Below are 14336 nucleotides of genomic sequence, written 5' to 3'. Positions count from 1 at the left end.
ACTAACATTTTTTTTTCACTGTTTACTCTTTTGTGCTATTTAAATTCTTTTAATCACGTACATATCTTGCTTATTTTTTTTAAAAGCCAAGTTTTTAAAAACTGCTTTTACAGGTTTGTTTTTTTAATTGCTTTTGCTACATTCTCCAAAGATCTTCTTATTGACAAATCATTGTATTCACTCCTTCTCTTATTTGATCTCTGCAGCACACGACGGCCACCTTCTTCTTAAGATCATTCTCTACTGCCCCTTTTGCAGGTATTCTTTCCTCCTCCTTCTTCCTGTACCCCCACGCACATTATCTGCTACTGACATCTCATCATGTACACCTCAGAAGGACTGCTGGTGTCTTTCCCCTCTCCTCTCTACCACCACTGCCTTAGTTCAGACCCTCAGCATCTTTCACCTGAACAATCCTGCTAGCACTGGCCTCCCTGCCTTCAGTCCTGTCCTGCCCAAATCCATTCACCACATTACTTATAGGACTGTCTTTTGAAGAAAGCAAACCAGATCATGTCACTTTCAAGTTCAAATCTCAAATTAATAATTCAAAAGCTCTTTACTTCACATAAAAACAGTGGTCTCAGCTATTCCTGACTTTCCAGATTCATCTTCACATATCTAGAATTTTAATTATACTATAATTTTTGTTATATGATTAAAGCTCCTCACCCCTAACACTTACTGGTCAGTTTCTTGAGTGCAGGGACAAAATTCCAGTCATCCCATTATCTTCAATTTTAAGTGTTTGGCATTTAGTGGGGGTGGTGGTTAATTTTATGTGTCAACTTGTCTGGGCTACCGTTCTCAGATATTTGGTCAAATGTTATTCCGGGTGTTTCTGTGAGGGTGTTTTTGGAAGAGATTTACATTTAAATCACTGAACTTTGAGTAAAGCAAATGGCTCTCTATAACGTGGGTGGGCCTCAACAGTTGAAGTCCTGCCTAGAAAAAGGCTGACCTTCCCTGGAGCGAGAGGCAGCTCTCTAGCCAATCGCCTCTGGACTCTGCAGCTCCTTCCTGAGTCTCCAGCCTGCCAGCCTCCCCAGCAAATTCTGGACTAGCCAAGCCTCCAAAATTGCATGGGCCAATTCCTTTAAAAAATCTCCGTGTGATACACACACGCACACGCACACGCACACACACACACACACACTCTCTCTCTCTCTGTCGGGCTCTGTTCCTCTGGAGAACCCTAACTAATAACACAGTGGGTAAGCAAAAAACGTTTTTCAAATTAATGAAATTAATGCCAGTTTTTTGTTCTATTTTATTTTCACTTAACTTACAAATAAATGTCTATGAGATTTATTTTGACGTATTTTTATAAATCACCTACCAATTTTAAGTCAATATAAATGTGTTAAGTTAAAACAACATATACACAATATAAGAACTATAGAAACTTGAACACATGTTAGGTTTCATGTTACAAATACTTTTAAAAGAGGAAAAAGCATTCATTAGCCAGGTTATAAAAACAGAATTGAAATCTCCAGTGATATCACACAGACAAATAATTTTTAATCACTCAAAATAACTGCCTAGATATTCGTAGTGCCTTAAAAAGAAAAGCGTATCTAAATATTTTTTAATAGATGATTTCATTGCTACTCTAACCTTCAGAAAGATGTTCCTGCAGAAACTGAAAATATCCCTGAAACAGAATCCTTATGTGAGAAAATGGCATGGAAAAAAGCATATTGTTTATGATAGAAATAATTATTACGCCTGTTTTGTGAATGTTCATACAAATAAAATGTTTAATAAAAATAATTTATACATATGTATAGATAAAATGATAATTTAATACAAAGTGAAATGAAGCCAGTTCCTGCCAAGTTATCTGCCAAGTCCTGAATTCAAGGTTCTCAGCTTCTCTTGCAACAGAGGTAGGTGTTAATGATGTCATTACCTGCTGCAGAAGAAATAGGGGACCATGAACACAAGTCTTGGCAGAAAATAAACACCCTCTGAGTTTACCTTTAATTTAAAGTAAATAGAAAAATTAGTTTATAGAGTGTCTGTCCTATATAGTTCCTGCCTTAAAGGTGTAATCAGGATCTTTATTTCCAGTGTTTCCAGCTGTATTCCAGAAATAAAGGCTAACAACCTCTATTCTTAAAAAAGCACAAATTAAAACTGTGTACATAAGGCAAAAATCATCAGTCAGTAAGCTAAAATTATTACATTGGTATTATATAAGATATGTATAATGATACAATGAACTTTTAGTATTTTCTAATTGTAAGATTATAATATTTTATCTTGAACCCTAAACAGCTGTTATTTTATACCTGGAGAATCTATCTTTAAAGATATGAAGATAGAGTACCACCTTAGAAAAGTTAAAACTTGACATCTACTTTAACACCAGTTAAGACAGTACTTAAGAGTCAAGGAACACTGGGACAGAATTTGCTCATCACTTTTATACCCTGACAGGATATAACTTGTCCATGTAAATTTAACTCTCACCTTGTCAAGTTGATCTTGAAGACTAGTGGATGCTTTATAACCAAGTTGTAACAGCATTGCTTCTGCAGCATTTTTTTTGGCTATCTTTTTATTAGGTCCTGTTCCAGTAGCAACTTCATTGCCTACCTTGACCTGGTAAGATTAAAGTAAGAAATTAATGATAGTTGCTTTGGTAACAAACCTTAACACCATAAAGCAATGTGTTCTGCTCTCTAGCATTCAAAAATATAAACTTCAGTCCGTAATAAAAATGGCAATTAAGATCCCTTTTATGTAAAATATATATGAATATATACATAGAGAAAAGTATGGAAACATGGTCCTCAAAATGTCAGTGGGGGTTATCTCAGGATGACAGAATCTTAGAAGATTTTTAGTTCCTTACATATTTCTATATTATTTGAGTTTTAAACAATAAACTTGTATTATTGATATAAGCAGAAAAATAAAATTCACATTGTAGAGAGTTGATTACGACTACATTTAGTATTCTTTACTTATTAAACTGAAAAGGCTGAAATTCATGTTGCTGCCATTTAAAATAATGTTAAAATGGGCAGAGGACCTGAATAGACATTTCTCTAAAGAGGACGTGGAGATGGCCAAGAGGCACATGAAAAGATGCTCAATACCGCTAATCATGAGGGAAATGCAAATCAAAACCACAATGAGCTATCACCTCACACCTGTCAGAACGGCTATCATCAAAAAGAACACAAATAACTAATGTTGGCGAGGATGTGGAGAAAAGGGAACCCTCCTGCACTGTTGGTGGGAATGTAAATTGGTGCAGCCACTGTGGAAAACAGTGTGGAGGTTTCTCAAAAAAACTAAAAACAGAATGGGGGAGAGGGATAAATTGGGAGACTAGGATTGAGATATACACACTACTATACAAAAAATAGATAACTAATACGGACCTACTGTATAGCACAGGAAACTCTACTCAAAACTCCGTAATGACCTATATGGGAAAAGAACCTAAAAAAGAGTGAATATATGTATATGTATAACTGATTCACTTTGCTGTACCCTAAAACTAACACAACATTGTAAATCAACTATACTCCAATAAAAATTATTAAAAAAAAAAAAAAAAAAGAACTACCATATGTACCAGCAATTCCACTCCTGGGTATATATCTGAAAAAAACAAAAACACTAATTCAAAAAGATACATGTACCCCAATGTTCATAGTAGCATTGTTCATGACTACCAAGACATGGAAGCAACCTAAGTGTCCACCAACAGATGAATGGATAAAGAAGATGTGGTATATATACACAATGGGATACTACTCAACCATAAAAAAGAATGAAATTCTACCATTTGCAACAACATAGATGGACTTGGAGGGTATTAGGCTAAGTGAAATAAGTCAGACAGAGAAATACAAATACTGTATGATGTCACTCATATGTGGAATCTAAAAAATACAACTAGTAAATATAACAAAAAAAGAAACAGACTTACAGATACAGAAAACAAACTAGTGGTTGCCGGGGGGAGAGGGAGGAGGGGAGGGGCAATATAGGGGTAGGGGATTAAGATGTACAAGCTACTATGTATGAAATAAGCTACAAGGATATATTGTACAACACAGGGAATATAGCCAATACTTTATAATAACTAAAATTGTGAATTATTGTATTGTACACCCGTAACTTACATAATACTGTACATTAACTATACGTCAATAAAAGTCTTTAATCCAAAAAATAAATTTTAAAAATGATATCATTTACAAAGGTTTACATTAAATAGTTCCTGAAGACAACTAATATATAAAGATTAGTACAATACTGTGGTTAAGAACAAAGACTTCCAAGTCAGATTTAGTTGAAATCCAACTCTACTACTTCCTAGCTGCATGAACTGATTCAAATTATTTACTATCTCTAAGCCTCAGTTTTTTCATCAGTAAAAGAGGGATAATACAATGACCTAATAAGTGTTGCTTTGAAAATTAAACACAAAAATGTATGTAAACTACAGTGTATGTTACAGTATCTGAGTATAACTGCTCAATAAATGGTAGCTTGTTATCATTAGAACTATTCCACAGTTACCTTTTGTGAACACTTGATGTACACATGTATACATGTACATCAACATATTTAAATATACATCAGCCATTTTATATCCACATGTACATTTCCTGAGTTGGGTAATGATTTTTTAGACTTGCATGTGCTGAGATAATACAAATATAAAAAGTAAATGAGAAAACAAAAGAGGAAAGAATTACAAGGAGAAATAGAAAATACACAATGAGAATGGAATTTGTTTTTATACGTTGTTCTCAGTAAGTGATAGAAGCAGACAAGAAGATAATCACAGTTTTGGAAATTAAACAATCTAAATAATCTATGGGCAAAGAAGAAATCTCACCGGAAATTAGAAAATATTTTAATAATAATGGAAATACAGTATATCAAAACTTGAAGGATGTAGCTAAAAGAGTGTCTAGAAGAAAATAAATAAGCTATAAAAGCTTAGAGAAAGGCAGAAAAGTAATAAGCTAACCATCCATCTCAATATTTTTTTTAAATTAATTATTTATTTATTTATTTTTGGCTGTGTTGGGTCTTCGTTTCTGTGCGATGGCTTTCTCTAGTTGTGGCAAGTGGGGGCCACTCTTCATCACGGTGCGCGGGCCTTTCACTATCATGGCCTCTCTTGTTGCGGAGCACAGGCTCCAGACGCGCAGGCTCAGTAATTGTGGCTCATGGGCCTAGTTGCTCCGCGGCATGTGGGATCTTCCCAGACCAGGGCTTGAACCCGGGTCCCCTGCATTGGCAGGCAGATTCTCAACCACTGCGCCACCAGGGAAGCCCCAAGAAGTTATTAACAGCAAAATAAACCCAAAGAAAATAGAAAAATAAAGACAAGAGCAGAAATTAAGGAAATATAAAACAAAGTACAACAGAGAAGTTCAAAAAGCTTAAAGTTGGTTCCCTGAAAGGACTAATAAAATGATAAACCAAAGGTAATACTGATCAAGAAAAAATAAGAAAAGACACAAATAAGAATGAAAATGGGAGATTACTACAGCTTCTGTAGCATTACAAAATAATAAAGGATACTGAATATTTCAGCTAACATTTTTTGACTATTTAGATAAAATGGAAAAATTCCTAGACAATACAAATTACCAAAACTGGCACAGAATAAACCCTTAGCTATATAGGTCTGTAACTACTAAAGAAATTAAAACCACAATTAAAAACTTTTCCACAAAGAAAACTTCTGAGAGCTTCTCCAGCAAGTTCTACTCAACATTTAAGGAAGAATAATGCTAATCTTACAAAAATTCATCCAAGAATAAAAAAAGAGGAATCAGTCCCCAATTATTCAGTGAGGCATCACTTTGGTTCCAAAATCCAACAAGTATAAGAAAAAAATTTTACAGACCAGTTTCACTCATGAACATAAATGCTAGTTTAAACCATATAATAGTACATTGAACAAAGCAATATTAAAAAGAAGAAAAGTTGTGACTAAGTTAGGTTTATTCCAAAAATGCAAGATAAGTCTAACATTCGAAACTCAAACAAAATCAGTGGAATCTACTATATTAATCAGTTGAGGAGACAAATCATATGATCACCCTAATAAATGAAGCAAAAGCATTTGCTAAAACTCAACCTTCATTCATGATAAAAACTCTTAGCAACTAGGGAAGGAAGAGAACTCAAACCTCAACAAACATTATACTTAATGTTGAAGTTCTGAAATTAGAAACAAGACAAAAATGCCCTCCATTTTTACTAGTATTTAACATTTTACTGCAAACCCTGGACATAGCAATACGGCAAGCAAACTAAAAGGTTTAAGAATTAGAAGTGGGCTTCCCTGGTGGTGCAGTGGTTGAGATTCTGCCTGCCAATGCAGGGGACACGGGTTCGAGCCCTGGTCTGGGAAGATCCCACATGCCGCGGAGCAACTAGGCCCGTGAGCCACAATTACTGAGCCTGCGCGTCTGGAGCCTGTGCTCCGCAACAAGAGAGGCCGCGACAGTGAGAGGCCCACGCACCGCGATGAAGAGTGGTCCCCACTTGCCGCAGTTAGAGAAAGCCCTTGCATAGAAACAAAGACCTAACACAGCCATAAATAAATAAGTAAATAAATAAAAATTAAAAAAAAAAAAGAATTAGAAGTGTAAGAACAAACTGTCATTATTTGCAGAAATAATATTTACAGAGGAAATCCAAGAAAATTTATGGGTAAATTATAAGAATTTATGAAAGTACAAGTTCTTGTATAAAAGACAGTATACAAAAGCCAACTGCCCTTGTATATTCCATCAACAATTAAGTAGAAAATGAAAAATATTAAAAGATACAATTTATATTAAACAAAAATCAAATACCTATGATGTTTAAAAATCTTTACACATAAAACAATACACATTATTGAGAAATATTAAGATAAACCTAATAGAGATATGCCATACTCATGCACTGAAGACTCAATATTATAATAATATCAATTTTTTCAAATTGACCTATAAATTCAATAAATTCCCATCAAAATCCCACACATATTTTTACAATATTTGACAAGCTGATTCCAAAATTTACATGGAAATGCAAGGTGCAAAGAACAGCCAAGATCCTTTTGAGGAAGAACAAGGTGGGGGCATTATTCTTCGGGATGTCTAGACATTATAAAATTAACATCAGGGAAAAGAGAGATAAACTTGACTGCCTTAAAATGAATTACTTCTATTCCTCAAAAAGTATCAATAAAAAAGGAAAAAAGTCAGGTCACAGCACAAGAGAAGATATTTGAAATGCCATATAACTGCAAAAGACTCACATTTCCAGAATATATAATAGATTCCTATAAATCCATTTTTTTAGAAAAACAGCTGAAAAATGAGCAAGAAGGCTGAACAGGCAATCTATATCTGAAATTTTGAATTGTTTTATCAAATGTCACTGCAATTTGCTTAAAAAAAATCAGAAAACTTCAATAGCTTCATGACACTTTAATAAAATTTCACAATGACACTATACTGGGTACTAGCAGTGAATGATACAACTAAAACTAGTTTTCAGATACAATGTATGATAATTCTACACATATTTTTCTTTTTCGGCTTTTGTGTGTAATCATAACATTGGTTATTTCACTTGTGTCAGAACATATAGATTTCCATCTGGTATCCACACATGTGTACTGTTTGCCATTTATTCTTACACCATTATTGAGATTTTTATTTGTATTACTATTTCCATCACTACTTTTAAGCTTCAGTGAACCAACTCCTTTTAAGGAATTAGGGATATGCAACACAGTGCTTAAAAAAAAACTTAACAATTATAAATAATGTCCAAATTATATGACAAAGAACTGCACTTTCTAAACAGAGTATAACTCAAGATGAACTAAATGACATACTTCTTGCAGTGTATGAGACACTGAAAATGTACTCATTATAGAACCTCTGTAACAACTATCACAAATCTTATAGTTCAGATCTGTGCAATGTTTTTGAAACATTTCACTGCTTCTTCTCCTGAAACCAGAAACCACCACATTATGACAAATCAGCAGTAGTCTATGGACCCCACTCAGAAGCACTGATCTAGTGCTGTTCACGGCAGATCCTTGGAGCTAGGTGCACACACACACCTCCCACATCTGTTGGCCTGCACCGGACCCGATGTTATCAAGGCCCTGTGTGTCCTTGAGTCCCTGGCTAGAGCCAGCCTCTGCTACCTGTTGTTTTTTCCAGTGCTTGGTTTGTTCGCCAGCTTCACCAGACCCTGTGTTGTTGCTGGAATGCATGCTAGCTAAACGATCAGGCCAGCTACGTCAGAAGCTTCCTCTACTGCTCTGAGGGTCACAAGACTTGCCAAAGTAAATGGCAGCAAAAGATAACTGAGCAGCGAAAGATGTTTCATCTGTTTTCACAGGCTATATACGTCTTGTCATTCTCATTCAAATCTTCTGCTGCTTCATCCCTAAATCTCATTTACCTGCCCAGGCCTGAGGCCCTCTGGCTCCAGGTTCCTGCTCTTGGGCCATGGGGTTCCCATCACAGCATTCACCTTAAATCTATGTCTGCTGGCTTTCCGTCTGACCTACTCTGACACCTCAAGACTTATTTCCAGAACAGGTGCTTCCAGATTCATTTTTCCCATTCACCCACCCTTTGTCTGACACAAGTTTTTTAGTTGCATGGTTCAATAGCTTGTGAGTAGTTGGTTACCCCAGAGTTATTTGTTACTATTGAAAAAGACCACTGTGCTAAAGGACTTTGATTCCCTGCCAGCACTCACAGTGGTCACTCAAAAAAAAAATCACTGCATTATAAAAGTCAAGTAAGTATGTAAGTAAACTTCCAAAAGTCATCTTCCTAGAAAGCTCACAAATTTTATAACTATTATAAGACTTTTACATTAAAATGTTAATTTTTCTGCAAAGAAGCTCAATTATTTTGCTATGCAATAAATTTAAGACGGCCAGATTTTTTGTCTTTAAACAAATCATTTAAATTAATCAAGTCATCTGGACTTCCTGGCAGTCCAGTGGTTAAAACTCCACGCTTCTAATTGCAGGGGGCACGGGTTTGATCCCTGGTCAGGGAACTAAGATCCCACATGCCACACAGCACGGCGCCCCCACCCAAAAAAAAAAAAAAAAAAAAAAAACCAAGATACTATTTAAAAAAAAATTTTTTTTAAATTAATCAAGTCCTCAAAAAACCAACAAAAAAATTCTAAAATAGCATTTACCAAAAACTTAATTATCTTTCACTGAGTCACAAATGAAATTTCCTTTACATATATTTTTTTAAATCTGGAGATCTTAATCACAGGTAGAAAAATTAACATCATATGACACATAATAACAGAATGTGCTGATACACAATTTAGTTACCGTTATTTTCTCTTGAAAAATTAAAATATGTCTCTCCAAAAAAAAAAAAAAAAAAACTTTAAGAAATTTTCTCTGGACCTAAATATCCAAATAATGTCATCAGAGATCTTCCTTTACCTAGTAATCAATACAAGTAACTACATCCATTTTATAACACACATTTGTTTGTGGGGTTTTTCTGGTGATAGATAAATATGAGCACATTATCTTTAGATAGTTTACTTCCACATTCAATTATAACGATTCAATTATAATGAATGATAACATTGTTTAAGTAGTTTATACAAAAGCCTTTACTTTGATGAAGTTGCTGCAATACTGTAATGAATCCACTGGGGCTTTCACAAGAAGGAAAAAACAATATGAATTCAGTGTGAAAACATTTAAAAGTACAGCCAAATGTTCCTGTTTGACTAGAATGTTTATGAATACCCATAAAATGGAAGCTCGCCTAAGATATTCTAAATTCCTCTTTCAAAAGGGGTACTCAATATACTCCACAGGAAAGGAATTGTTTAATAAAGTCAAAGCCAGTTTTTATTCCTGACACAGGTCTAAAATGTAGGGGATTTTTTTTTCCCTCAAGTTTCGGAGTTCAAAGAATTATTTTCTATAATTCTTTAAAGTCAAGAATGTAAAAAGAAAAACGGTGCACGTGTTTATTAACAAAGTGAAAATACTGGAACCACACTGTTGCGGGTCCCAGTGACATCCAGACAATAATGCATTCACAAACCACAGAAGAATTCCCCCTCTCTGGATATCTAAGTTCCCAACCGTGGTTCACCTGTAACTACATCATAAGTTTATATCGCCAACAAAAGCCTAACATACTAGCTCTCAATCAGGCAGGCAGCAAATATACCTCACAGGTTTATGAAGGTCCTACTACATACATACCGCCATATTGGGTACTGTGACATAAAGAAACATGGGGATTACAAATTAGGAAGGAAGGTAAAATTTAGACATGCATGAAAAGTTAATCAACATGAGATACTATATTTGAGTCCAGAACGTTTGCCATGGATCAGCACTTAATTAACATCTGTTGATTGTAACTGGGTTTTATTAAAAATGAGAGCCACAGGTTTGACTGGAAAAAGGTTCTCTGACAAGCCTATTATAACAGAAACAGTTGGGACAATGAGAATTTAAATACAGACTGGGTGCTAGATGATTCTAATGAACCATGCCTAATGTAAGAAAATGTAAGAAAAACTTCCATATGTTTTAGAGATACACACTAAGTATGTAGGCTAAAATGACATGTGGTTAGAAAGCAGCTTTAAAATACTTCAGGAAAAGAAGGAAAGGAGGGTGGGAGGAAGGGAGGAAAGAAAAACTGGTAGCCAAAGCAAGTACAGCAGAAATCTTAATTGTTGGCTTTGGATGATGGGTATATTCCCCAAGATGCCATTATACTCTTCCATTATACTATTTTTAAAAGCATACTATTAAATATATCCACCTTTGGATACGTTTGAAATTTTCATAATAAAAATGAAAAGTTTCTGTGATACCGGGGCTTGACTTGGCAAATGAAGATGGATAGGTATAGGATTTAAAACGAAGGAGGGCATTTTAGGCCTTCTACCTCATTCCTAGTCCCCACCCATCGACCAATACACCAGCAACCATTCTTCAATTTTCTTGGCTTCACAACGCAGCAGTTAAATCTCTCAGCAATTCTGAGTCCCTCAGTCCTCACCACAGTTAGGTAGCCAGCTAGCTCCCTTTTCCTAATTTTTCTAATAACTCAAAAGCTCATGCTCTTGGCCCTGTTCCACATACTACATCCACCCTTCTAAATTTTGTTTCTAATTCCATCTGTCTTTTATTCCCAGTAGTTAATAGACTCCAGCTGCAAACTGCAACACATTAAGTTACAGATAGGCATTCTAAATGATGAACTCTGCGTGAGCTCACGGTCCCTTAGAAACTCATACTATCTATTCTAACATGTCCTTGACACTTGAATGTTTCAACCAAGTTGGTAGATGGGCCTGGAGGGAATGAACACTTTTAAGTGTAAACAGTTCTACCTTCTACTATTAATTCCTAGTTTTCTTTTCCACCATATCTCTATTCCAGCCTCAGGATTTCTAAATTTTTTCAATAGTTAAAAAAATCTTTTAATATAAAAGTTAGAAATACCTGCATCACAAATTCCCGACGTCGAGGCATTCCTCTTTCTGAAAGCAAAACGTAATCTGGTTCCTTTTCCTTTTTGGCCTGTTGAATTTGAGCCAGGCGGCTAATGGGGTTCATTCCTTGACCATATTCTGGTCCAGCCTAAAAAAAATTTAAGAAAAATTTTCAAAACATGAGACCTGCTTTTAAAACTTGTTATTAGGTCCTTAAAGAAACCATGGTTCTCACCTCCTCCCCTGCACCCCAAAACTCTGTCTGAAATAAATGAAAATTTATAAAGGAAAATTATAAAATGGATCTGAAACTAGGCTTCTATAGGATTTAGGGCTTAGAAGTGTTATTGATAAGTTGGTCAACTATCCTTTTAAACTCTTTAATACAGTAGGAGTTGCTTCACAACTTCTACTCATCAAAAAACACCAAAAAGAATGTAAGAAGATAAGCCATGAACTGGGAAGAGATATTTGAAATACATGTAAGTTAAAAAAAGATATATCCAGTATCCAAAATATATTTTTAAAAACTCCTAAAAAGTATTAAGAAAAAGACAATCTAAAATAAAAATGGGCAGGACTTCCCTGGTGGTCCAGTGGTAAAGATCCACCTGCCAATGCAGGGGACGTGCACTCGATCCCTGGCCGGGGAACTAAGATCCCACAGGCCATGGGGCAACTAAGCCCGCACACCACAACTACTGAGCTTGCACGCCTCAACTAGAGAGCTCGCGTGCGGCAAACTATAGAGCCCACTCGCTCTGGAGCCCATGCACTCTGGAGCCCGCACACCACAACTAGAGAAGCCCACGCCCACAACTAGAGAGAAGCCCACGCCCACAACTAGAGAGAAGCCCACGCCCACAACTAGAGAGAAGCCCACGTGCCACAACAAAGAGCCCGCGCACTGCAATGGAAGATCCCACGTGCCTCAATGAAGATCCCACCTGCCACGACTAAGAGCCAATGCAGCCAAAAATAAATAAATAAATAAATAAATAAATAAATAAATAAATAAATAAAATTTTAAAAAAATAAAACAAAAATGGGCAAATGAGATGAACAGATATTTAACAGAAGAAAAAAAACATATAAAAAGATAATCCATCTCATTAAGACTCAGAAAATGCATATTAAAACCACAGTGAGATACTATTTCATACCTATCAATTTAGCAAAAGAAGTCCAACAGCCTCAACTGGTGAAGATGGGGAGTAACAAAAACTTACACAGTGCTGATCATAATATAAACTGGAAAACAATTTGGCAATGTCTAGTAAAGCCAATAAATAAACCCACTCCTCAGTAGCCTATTCAACTAGAAAACTGTTACCCAAATGTGCTAGCTCATTTGTATGGGAATATCCACAGCTGCATTATTTGAAATAGCAAAAAAAGAAAAACTGGAAATAACCTAAACATTCATCTATAAAAGAAAAAATAAATTATGGCATGTTCATACAATGGAACGGCATATCACAGTGAAAATGAATTAAGTATTGCTACATACCTCAAGATGAATGAATTTAAGAAAAAAATGTTAAGTGAGAAAGGCAAGTACAGAATAATATATAAAGTATGATATAATTTATATAAAGCCCATTAAAACTACAAAACACTGGTGAAATTAAATAAGATCTCAGTAAGTGGACAGACACACATGTTAATGGATCAGCAGACTCAATATTCTTAAAATGTTGATTCTCTTCAAACTGATCTGTCAATCAAATCTATCAAACCAATCAAATCAATCTATCAACCCCAATCAAAACCCCAGCATGCTCTTTTTGGGTAATAATTAATAAGCCAATACTTAAAATTCATATGGAAATGCAAAGGACAAATAACCAAAACAACCTTGAAAAAAGAACAAAGTTGGAGGAATCAGACTGCCTGATTTCAAGATTTATTATAACGCTATAGTAATCAAGACAGTACGTGTGGTACTGGCAGAAAGACAGACAAAGAGATCAGTGAAACAGAACAGCATCCAGAAGTAGATCCACACATATATGGTCAACAAAGGTGCAAAAGCCATTCAATGGAGAAAGGGTTGTCTTTTCAACCAATGGTACTGGAACAATTGGATATTCACATGTAGAAAAAACCCAAAACTTCAATCCATACCTCACACAAAAGTTAACTCAAAATGGTTCATAGGCTTAAGTGTAATATCTAAAACTAAAACTTCCAGAAGAAAATATAGGGGAAATTTTTCTGGTTTGGTTACGTAACAATTTCTTAGATACAACACCAAAACCATATTCAATAATAATAATGATAATAAATTGAACTTCGTCAAAATTAGTAACTTCTGTTCTTTAAAAAGGACAAGTCACAGGCTTGGAGAAATATTTGCAAACCACATATCTGATTAAAAAATACTTGTACCCAGAATGTATAAAGACCTCTCAAAATTCCATAATAAATTTATATTTTAAATGTATTATTTGTTATTATTTAAATTATTACTTAAAAATTTTTAAGCGAGCAAAAGATCTGAACAACACTTCATCAAGCTTCATGTGCTACTGTATATACAAAAAAATGCTCTATCATTAGTCACTGGAGGAATCTGAACCAAAATGAGATATCAATATGCATGTATTTGAACAACTGAAATTTAAGACTATACTATGTGTTAGAAAGGATATGCAGATACTAGAATTATCACACATGGCTGCTGAGAATACAAAATGGTTCAATCACTTTGAAAAACAATTGGCAGTTTCTTAAAATGTTGTATACCTACTAAATGACCACACCACTCAACTCCTAAGTATTTACCCAAGAGAAAAAAAAGCATATGCCCATAAGAC

The 14336-nt window shown here is 35.0% G+C and overlaps 1 protein-coding gene across 15 annotated transcripts in view; it reads right to left on the bottom strand.

Annotated features, from left to right (window-relative positions):
- Positions 1–14336, bottom strand: part of STAU2 (staufen double-stranded RNA binding protein 2) — a 318701-nt gene that overhangs the window by 177078 nt on the left and 127287 nt on the right. For all 15 annotated transcript variants that reach the window (XM_059901309.1, XM_059901320.1, XM_059901308.1 and 12 more), the window contains 2 exons: positions 11528–11665; positions 2479–2610 (listed from right to left, as the gene is read on the bottom strand). In XM_059901309.1, coding sequence (XP_059757292.1) covers positions 2479–2610; positions 11528–11665 — 270 coding nt within the window. The remainder of the gene's footprint in view (positions 1–2478; positions 2611–11527; positions 11666–14336) is intronic.

Source organism: Balaenoptera ricei, chromosome 17 (assembly GCF_028023285.1).
Source record: "Balaenoptera ricei isolate mBalRic1 chromosome 17, mBalRic1.hap2, whole genome shotgun sequence".
Classification (NCBI taxonomy): Eukaryota; Metazoa; Chordata; class Mammalia; order Artiodactyla; family Balaenopteridae; genus Balaenoptera; species Balaenoptera ricei.
Note: the sequence above shows the minus strand (reverse complement) of the source record. Positions and strands in the feature narration are given on the sequence as shown.